This window comes from Castor canadensis, chromosome 5, assembly GCF_047511655.1.
Source record: "Castor canadensis chromosome 5, mCasCan1.hap1v2, whole genome shotgun sequence".
NCBI lineage: Eukaryota > Metazoa > Chordata > Mammalia > Rodentia > Castoridae > Castor > Castor canadensis.
In genome coordinates this window covers 12,958,645-12,969,628 of record NC_133390.1, presented here as the reverse complement: position 1 = coordinate 12,969,628, position 10,984 = coordinate 12,958,645, and the positions used below count along the sequence as shown (strand labels likewise).

General features: G+C 33.9%; 1 protein-coding gene across 1 annotated transcript; it reads right to left on the bottom strand.

Annotated features, from left to right (window-relative positions):
* Nucleotides 1-4,419: 4,419 nt before the first annotated feature.
* LOC141423031 (keratin-associated protein 21-2-like) lies at nt 4,420-4,707 on the bottom strand. Its single transcript, XM_074072344.1, has one exon. The coding sequence runs from the start codon at nt 4,705-4,707 to the stop codon at nt 4,486-4,488; it is 222 nt and encodes a 73-aa protein (XP_073928445.1). The 3' UTR covers nt 4,420-4,485.
* Nucleotides 4,708-10,984: the final 6,277 nt, after the last annotated feature.

Here is a 10,984-nt window from a genome sequence, read left to right as displayed (position 1 = left end):
ATGAAAAAGAGCAAATATAATGTAAGAAGGCGCTCAGTATGGATATCTAGGGCTGTGAGGAAATTCTCAAAGAAGAAAGAGCTCAGAAGACATTATACCCATTGAATGATTGAGAAATTGCTGGTCTACAGTTAATAATACTGTATTATTTCCTTAAAAATTGGTGAAGAGGGTAGCTATCATGCAAAGTGTTTCACAAGAAAAAGAAAGCAAAACATGAGGGAACTTTTGGGGAGGATAAATACACTGACCTCCTCATTGTGGCTATGGATTCATTGGTGTATACATATGTCCATAGTCATAAATCTATATAATTACATTTGTGCAGTTCTTTATGTCAACTATATCTCAATAAATCTGATGAACAAACATATAAAGCATAGAAATAGTCTTCTGTAGTCACTGGATAAGCAAGAGCAACCTGCTGGAGCATAGTGGTGAATAACTGATCCTCAGCCAGTGGTTTTGTCATGTGGAAGCTCTGAAATGGCTGGGCCAAGAAATGGAGTGGAGCATGATCAGAGATCAGCCTTGGAGGGCATCTGGAATGTGTGTGGCAGAGACTCATGGGCTAGGACATTCAAAGTGCTACTTTATGTTTAAAGGGACAAATGAAGATTGAACATGAAATGTCATTGAGTTTCCAACACTTTCTGCACCCAAAGATTAAGCAGGCTTCACCAGATGTCCTCTCAACCACTCTGCAAACACACTTTGCTTCCTTATCCCCAGTGTCTCACCCAGAAAGTCCAGAAGAAACAATGTTTACTCACATCTTCCTCTGAGAAAGCATAAGTCTGTGCTCATGTTGATGATAAAATCCTCAAAGGAATTACATCTTTTATCATAAAACATATATTGAATCTGAAAGGCAGAAAATTGATTATTGGTACAGTCTGTCTTATAATATCCAGAGGCTCTGCTGTAGAAGTTTTCCATGAAATACAGACTTACTGAGGTCCTGGCTGAGACATACAGTAATTATATGGCCATGAAAAATGTCTTCAATCTGTACAAAACTCAGTTTTTGAAACTGCTCAGTGAAAATATAATAATTAAATATATTTGATTTTTTGTCAAAGGTCCCGTGGAAATTATACAGAAAATATAAAGTTCATAGTGCAGATCTTTACATATAGTAGAAACAATGTACTCCATACCATTTACCCTTCCATTTTTTAAAATGTAACCACGTCCCCAAAATAACAACTTTTCAGATTTCTCAGACTATGTGTACTGATCCATTTATTTACCATGTTAGCTTTACTTTATTGGTATTGTGGTTGAATGTATGAGACAGACATGTATATATTACACACACATAAATATGCACAAGTCTGAACATTAAGTAAGCACATAAGTATGCATAAAAATGAAAGTAAATATGTTCAGATCTTCTACATACAATGAAAATATACAAATATCTTTTTTGAAGTCAGTAATCATGAAAACCATTAAAATATTACCAATACTGAAATTGGAAGCATGCCTACGTAGGAAATGGAGAATATAAATTTCTACATTTGTGGATAGTCAAAGGATTGCTATGTAAAAGTAAAGTCAGTCTTTGTAAGTGTAACCATACTTTATTTGAAGATTTTAGCAGAGTTTGTAATGAGTCATTATGAAATGGCCCCTCTGGACTCATGAGATATTACTATGAAAATCTCAGTGTTAGCTGATACAGGTCAGCTCCTTTTTAACTCTATTTCTATGTTTATGTTTTAGTTGACCAGTAAAAAGGGTACCATGATGTTTTGATGTATGTATGTATCATTGTGGAAAGAATAAATTAAGCTGTTTAGCATGCACATTTACCTTGAATACTTATTTTTATAATGAGAACATTTAACATCTAATTTCTTGGTAAAATGTATGTATACAACTCACTATTTTTAATTATAGCCAGCAGGTATAGATTGTGTGCCAGACAGGAATTCATCCAGAGTATATAATAAACTCTTAAAAACCGCTAACAAAAATGCACCGAGCTCAAATGAGAAATAGGCACAGGATATGGAAGAAAAAACTCAAATGATTACGTTTCTGAATAAATAAAAATGTTCAAATGCATTACTGATTAAGCAATATAAGTTACGACAGGATTGTATCACCGTTTGCTTCTCAACAAGCAGTATTATAAGGTCAGTTAACAAGATCTGGCACAGGTGTGAGGATATAGACCTTCAATTTTAGGATTTGGAGTAGTGAGGACATGCTGAAGACTACTCATGCTGTACTTCATAAAATCAAACATGCAATAACCCTTTCTCCCAGCAATTCAGATCTTGGTTGACTCTCACAGAAGCCCACAGGGAACATTGATGCTTGCAGCAATATTGTGGTGAAGAGGAGCTCAGGACAGACATGTGGGCATTACTGAGATAAAGAAATTCTCAGGAATGTGCCACATGGAGTACCAAGCAGGAACTTTAAAAAATAATAATAGAATAATAAATAATAAATAAGATGTGATTGCCTTCATCATTATAGTCCTTCCTACTTATTCATGCCTATGAAATGATCATTATATGCAATGGCTGAGAAAAACATGCAATAACACAAGCTGAACCTTCAACACAAATCATACTGAATAATAAAATTTTAAGTTGTTTTATTCTATGCATAGCTTTAAAGTATATCATACATTTGAATATACTCTATGCTTAGTGATTAAGATAATATTCTATATTCAGGTAGAGACAAACTCATGTATATGTAATAATAATATGGAGGTGTCATACAAAGGAAATACCAACTATCAATCATAAAATATGGACTGTTTAATAGGTACTGTTGGGGAAACTTCCTCAATATGCTGAAAAACAAAAATAGAGCAAAACATACAAAGATTCCAGGTGGATTGACAATCCAAAGATATCTTGGGGATACGTCCCAAATCTAAATACAAATCCCATTTATTTTTCATGCACACCTAGTGCATATGACTTCAAGGTAATTTTAAACATTATTTTTATTACCTTTCTATATGAAATTTCCAGCTGTCAGCATTCTAAAAAGCATCAGATGGTGGATTCAAGATTTCAAATTTCCTGATTAGGAATATTCAACCTATAAAATGACCATCCTCCTTGGAACTCCAGAGAGATGGAATGGAACACTTGCATAAATATAGCATGAATTATAGGGTGACTGAGAATGAGAATGGAAATAAAAAGAAAGACAAATATAAGATATCAATAACTGTCTTAAAATTTATAACACAGAAGATACCTTGCGGCTAAATCATAATATAATAGAAACAGAGAAGTATATTAAGCACAACCTTCTATGCTTAAGGAAAATGTATCTAAAGACATAATGGTGCAACTTCCCTAACTAGATTCACTGTTAAGATTTATGTTCAAATACTCAAATATTTGCTTCCTCAGGCTATTACCCCTTCCCCTTGGTATCCAAGACATATTAAATTTTTGCAAACATTGCTGGCTGGCTAGCACTACAAATGTCCAAGACCACTGAGCCACCTTCAGCTAGGAGTGCCACAAAAAATCAGAAATAGCCCAAACAGAATAAGCAAAAAAAGGAAGGAATCCCTTCACAAATATGCAGAAGGGTTCTAAGGAAGATTTCATTATCTTTATCGTCTCTTTCTGCTTTTCCTGGCTGGGGGTAGAACGAGAGCATAATGCTGATCATAACCAATAACCACTTTGAAATCACGAGTATAAAAACCACACTGCAATACCAGAGCAGGAAAAGCAGTAGATCCAAGTCCTTTCCGATTTCTCTTGAGTCATTGTCATAGCATTAGCTATTCCTCCAAGATTTTTTTGTCTCACATATTTTTTCAGTAATATTAGCTTTAAATTAATAGTTGCATGTTCACTGGCATGACAGTAAACCAGAATCAAAACAATCACTTCTGTCATAACTCATTGACTTACTGTCTAGATTTCCTTTCTCGTTAAGCACCTTCATCCATTTCATTATTCAAGGTAGTCATAAAATTTAGGTGAAATTTGTTTTGTGTTGCGATATAAAGGTAACAAAGTAACATTTAAAAAATCAGGAAATATGTGAGTCAATATTTGCACTTAATTAATCCAAAATCAATTTATCCTAACTTGTGCTCAACTTATTTTTCTTACCAAAACTTAATGGTGACACTGACACAAAGGAGACCAGACTTCTTAGTGAATAAATGTTTTTATTTAGAAATGACTATTTTTGCACCATTTTAATATGACAACTACAAAGTCCTCTGTGCCTCTGAAGATAAAACATAGGGACAAAGAAAAAGTCATAAAAATTTACATTTAAATATTAAACAAAATAACATGAGCGATGGGATGGAAGTACCCAATTTGCTGGAAGGACACACAGAAGTATTGATGTCAGTACAGATGACCAGAAAATAATAATCAATCTTTACTTTGCTTTGAAGTAAGTGGATAAAGAGAATCCACTCCAACTTGCTGTTAGAATAATCTCTTAAGAGCAAAGGACAAATTGCCATGGTGATTAGCAACAAGAAGAATAGCATCTTCTGTAGCAACATGGTCGGTAGCTACAGCAGCCAGAGCCATAGCCACAGCCATAACCAAGGCCAGGACCATATCCACAGCCATAGCCACATCTGGAGCCATATCCACAGTCATAGCCACAACCATAGCCACAACCATAGACACAGCCAGAGCCATAGCCACAGCCTCCACAGGAGTTTCCGTAGTAGTTGCAGCACATGGTGTCCAGAGGTGAGTTTTCAGTTGAGTGGGGGAAGGGTATTTCTGAAGTGTGAATGTCACGTGGACTTCCTGGGCCCTTACATACTTATAGGGATAGATGGGTCTTCCCTCACATGGGCTCGCTGTTCTTATTATAAACCATTATGCCTAAAATTAGCTCATTGTGTGCAAAATTATTGGTAGGAATTCATAATTTATTTACTGCTGCACTAGGAATTTTCTTACGCTTTCAAAGAAACAATGACTGATTTTCTAAGCACTCAAGCTAATGCAAACATTGGACTTCTATAGTTTCATTTCAGGTTCATCACATAATAAATCCCATCACCAAAATGTGTATGAAATGAAAACATGTTTGCTTGCTTTTCTATTCTTCAAACTCTTGGAAATTATCTATTACACAATACTAATAGTTGACTAATAGTAGTCAATTATATTATGATGATCACCAGCAGCAGCAGCAGCAACAACAGTAGCTACATCACCATCTTGGTTTCTTTCTTACTCTCCTCTAATACTATGTTTTTCCCATTGAAATCTCTTTAAATTTCTTTTCCTGGATTTCAGACAAAGTAATGTGTGCTTCTGCATGCTTCTTCCACTCCCAGAAACCTTTGCCTTTTCTGAGGAAAAGCATTTCCACCCGCTTCTTTTCCAGGTAGGTTGAAGTCTTCTTATTTTTCTTGGTGGAAAACTTTTTCTTGAACTTCTAATGGATCAGTGTTGCAAGGAAATTTATCAGTTATAAATTAGAAGAAAAAATATTTCCAGGAGTCTCAATTTAGAGCAATGAATATTTGTAGGTTCAATAACTTCTTTAATGTTGGAGTACAATTAAGTCCAATTCTTAAAAGCAAGTCTGCTTATGAGAGTTCTCAGACTATACTCATGTTTAGTCGTGTATCAGTGCTTCTTACTAAAATGTAATTATTCGATAGTTAATATTCCATATAAGTAGAGTAGATGTAAAAGGGAGAAATTTTAATCAAAGAGTACAAAATTTTAATTAGACAGGAGAAACAAGCATCTTACATCACAGAATACTGATTATAATAATTAATAATGCATTGTATATTTTAACACTACTGAAAAGTAAATTTTATATTTTTTTCATTTCAAAACCTGTTCTAAAAATTTTATTATTGTTTTCCTGGGAGTACATTGTGACATTTACAAAAGTTCTTGCAATATATCATAGTTGAATTCTTCCCAACCATCATTCTCCTTTATCCCCTAAAATGTTTCACCACAAATAAATGATAAGTATATGAGTTGATGGGCATGTCAACTAGCTTGATCCAAACATTTCACAGAGTTTTTGATTCTTGTTTGACCCGTATTCTTTAAAACAATATTTAATACATATAATTACTTATATTAACTTTGATATATCCTTATAATTACAATGTTAATAAACTTGACCCTTCTATGGGATTTCGTATTCATCCTTACTTTTTACTTCAGATCACCTTTCCCATTATTTTACAGTAAATGGGTTTCTAAACTATGACCGCTCATTCATTCACAACTATTTCTTGATTTTTGCCTAATTTGAACCTTCTTGTGAATACTTCACCCTGCACCTTCACTTCTCAATTTACACACTGCTAAGTTTTGTTTGGTAGTACTGACCACTACCCTATACACACAATAACACCTAAACTCAAGGTCTTTGCTTAGTATGGATTATCTGGTGACATAAAACACAAAGTAAAATGATTAGGAAAAGTTTGTTATCAGAAAATATTTGACCATAGTGAGGAAAAACTAGAATAGATGAGGAAATTATATATGCTACACTAAGTCTACGGAAGACTATTCAGGGGAAAAATTTTTAGAAAGCGTGTTATGCTCATTGACTGCACGGATGGGAAATACCTTTGCCAAAGTTAACAACACTGTACTGTGCACTTAAAAATTATTGAAGAGGATGGCTATCATGTTAAGTAATCCTATCACTACAGAAACAAAGGAGAACCATAGGAAACTTTTGCTTATCATTCTTACATTTACTCACATGTGTATACATTGTTTGGGCCACACACCCCTTCCCATTTCTGGGAAGAGCATAAGAAAGTTTTGTAAGTGAAATATATGTTGACACTTTGATTATAGTGATGAATTCATGGGTGGATACGTATGTCTAAATTTATCATATACATTTCGTATTTGCCTTCTTTGTATCAATTACATCTCAATAAATCCAATAAATACTGGACACATATAAACCATCTTCTATAGTCATTGGATAAGTAGGAGCAACCTGTTGAAGCAGAGTGATGAATAAGTGATCATCAGCCAGTGGTTTTGTCATATGGAGAGTCTGAGAATTCAGGGCCACGAAATACTATGGGGAGGGAAGGGAGACCAGACTTAAAGGGCATTTGCAAGTGTGTGAGACAAAGACTGATGCAGAAAGGGAATCACAGCACTACTTTCTGTGTGGAGGGGCAAATAAAGACTAAGCTTTCAATATCACTGTGTTTCCAACACTTTCTGCACCCAAAGATTAAGCAGGCTTCACCAGATGTCCTCTCACCCACTCTGCCAACACACTCTCCTTCCCTGTCCCTAATGAAAACCCAGAAAATCCAGAAGAATCAGCACCCCCTTCAATATTCACTCACATCTTCTTCTGAGAAAGCTTAAGTCTATGCTCACATTGAAGATAAAATTCCCAAAAGAGTCACATCTTTTATCACGGTGCATATAATGAATCTTGTAACTGATACAGTCTGTCTTCCAATGCGGAGAGGCTCTGAAGTAGAAGAAACCTTCCATGGAATATGATTTATGATGTCCTGGCTAAGACATTTACCAAATATATGGCCATGGAGAATGTCTTTAACCTGTATGAATCTCAGGTCTTACAACTGCTCAGTTGGAATAAGAACAATTAAATGTATTTGATTTTTGTATCAAGAAGCACATGGAAATTATACAGAAAATATAAGGGTCATAGTACAGATCTTTACATATAGTGGAAACAATGTACTCCATACCATTTACCCTTCCATTTTTTTAAATAGAAGCATTCCCTCAAAAGAACAACTTTTCAGATTTCTTTGAGTACTTGTACTGATTCATTTATGTACCAAAATTGTTAGCTTTTCTTCAGTGGTGCTATGGTTTAATGTATGAAACATAAATATTAACAACTCTGAACATTAAGCATGCATACAAATGCATATATATATATACATGTTCAGATATTCTATATAAGTATATATATATACACAACTATACAATTTATACGTATATGAATATATATATGTATCTTTTCTAATATTTTCAAAAGTGATCAAACTCCCTCAAAAAAAAGAACTATAATGAGATTACCATAAAGTGTTTTTAAAAGTATGGAATCAAGCTATCTGTCACAGGAGATAATTTGAAACTCATAATCATGAAAACACATTAATATCTTATGGTTACTGAAAGTGAGAGCATGCCTCTATATTAAATGAGAATATAAATTTCTACACTTATATGAATAATCAAATGATTTCTATGTAAAAGTAAAGTCAGTCTTTGTAAGTGTAACCATACTCCATTTGAAGATGTAAGCAGAGATGTGTAATGTGTCTGTATAAAGGCCTCTCTCTATTTATGAAATTCTACTAGGAGGTCTTATGAGAATCTCACTGTTAGCTGATACAGGTTACCTCCTTTTTAATCTCTATTCTTTAATTTTATATTTTAGCTGACTAAGAAAAATAGTACCATGATATTTTGTTGTGCCTATACATAGTAGAAAGACAAAATTAAGCTGTTTAATATACACATTACATCAAATACTTATTTTTATAATAAGAACACAACCACCATTCCCTGTTTTAATGAGTTAGACTTTTTTATATCTCAGAGATAAAGGAATCTTAGCACATTGAGTTCCTGTACACATTTATTTCACTTAAATATAATGTCTTCCAAGTTCATCTGCATTGTCACAATTGATGGGATCATCTTATTTTCAAGTCCTAGTGTTTGTTACCCCATTGTGTACCTATTCCGTATTTTCTTTATCAGTTCATCCACTGATAGCCATTTCACTTTCTTTCACATCTTAGCTAGTGTGAAGAATGCTGCAATGAATTTAGGGCTCTATACATATCATCAACATGTTGATCGTGCACCATTCAGATAGACACCCACAAATGGGAAAACTGAATCTTATTTAGTTCCATGGTTAATATTTTGTAAAACATCACATGATTCACCATCATGACTGCACTAATTTACATTCAAGTCAATTGTGTACAAGGGTAACCTTTTTAAGAGACCCGAGCCAACACTTCTTTTTCATAAAAGATATTTTAACAGGTATACAGTGCTATCTCACTGTTGATTAATTTGCATTTCTCTGATAAATGACATTGAGTACTTTGTCACATGTTTATTCAGTACTCCTGTTTTCCCTTGAGAAATATGTATTTTGTGCACTGCTCACTTTAATTGGGTTATGTGCTTTCTTATATTTCTAATTTTATTTCTTGAATTCCATGCATATTTTGTACATGAACACCAAATCAGATGTTTGGTTTGCAAATAAACCTCCCCTTCCCTATGTTTTATTGATTAATTTCCTTTGCTTTACAGAAGATTTTTAGTTTGATATAATTCCATTTGTGTTTTTGTTCTCATTGCATGTGCTTTTCAAAACACATTGTGAAAAGCACTGATCAAATCACTACTACACAGTTTTCCCCTGTGGTTTCTGCAGGCAAGTTGACAGTTTCAGATTTTATATTTATGTTAAAAAAACATTTTGAGTTGATTTTTACGTATGATATGAGATGTGGATCTAAATAATTCTTCTGCATGCGAATATCCAGTATACCCAGCACCATTTCTTGCAGGCTGCCCTTTCGTCATGCCATTCTGTCAAAAATCAATTGACTTTAAATGTGCAAAATTTGACCTTTTCTATCAGTACCATTCTCTTTTAATTAATATAGCCATGTAGCTGATTTTGAAACCAGATAGGTTGATACCTCCGGCTTGGTTCTTTTTTACTGAGCATTTCTTTGACTCTTCAGGTTTGACTTCCTATAGAAGACAGATGCATATGAATTGTTGGCTTGTTTTACATTTTCCCATAAAAATGGCATTAGAGTGTTTAAAGGAATTAGAGATCACCTCAGGTGCTACACACTGTTTAACAATACTCATTTATTCAATCCTTGAAAACAGCATATCTTTTCACTGATTTCTGTCTAGAACAATTTCTTTCAACAAGGTTTTATCATTTTTAGTATGTAAATCTCTCACCTCATTGATTGAATTTATCCTTATTAATTCATTTAGTTTTCTTGACTTTTTCAAGTAGCAGGGTGTTAATATACAGACATACTAATGTTTTGCTTGTTTGTTTGTGGTACTGAAGGTCCAGCCCAGGACCTGGTACATATTAAACAAATGCTCTACCAGTTGAGCAATGCTCCCCAGTCCTCTTGTGCCTATTCTGTTTTTGAGATAGAGTCTCGCCTCTACCTTGGCCAGGCTGGCTTCAAACACAAGATCCTCTTGTCTCTGCTTCTTGAGTAGCTGGGATTACAGGAGTCAGTCATCATACCTGGATTACTAATGATTTTTGTATGCTGATTTTTTTAATTCCCATAATTTTATTGCTTATTCATTACTTCTAAGAGATTTTTGGTGGAATCTTTATGGTTATTTTATTTATAGGATTATGTCATCTATAAACAGAAACTTCTTTCTTTCTGACTTGAATGGCTTTATTTTATTATTTGCCTAATTGCTTTCAGTAGGGCTTAGAGTATTATGCTGAATAGAATGACTAAATTGAGCATCCTTATTTTGTCTCTGATCTTGTAGAAGAAGCTTTCAGTTTTTGCCTACTGAGTATACTATCAGCTATGGGCTTGTTGCATACTGAACACTGAATCATCTTTGCATCCCAGGCATACATCCTCTTGACACGAAAAATGCTCCTTTCAACATGCTGTAGATTTCAGTTTGCCAGCATTACATTTTGGATTTTTGTGCCTATTTTCATCAGAAATATTTGCCTTTTTTTCTTATAATATTCTGCCTTGGTTTCTTATCAGACTAACACTGACTTTATAAACCAGCATGGAATATTTGCTTTTTAAGTTTGAGACGGATTTGTATTATTTCTTTAACTGTTTAGAAGAATTCAGTCATGAATCCATTAGTACCTGAACCTCCTTTGAAGAGACTTTTTATTACTGATCCAATTTCCTTGTTTATTATTGTTCTGTTCGTATCTTTATTTCTTCTTAATTTAGTTT

Bases quoted from the DNA above. Each gene is read 5' to 3' on its own strand.
- LOC141423031 (XM_074072344.1), bottom strand. From the start codon at position 4,707: ATGTGCTGCAACTACTACGGAAACTCCTGTGGAGGCTGTGGCTATGGC.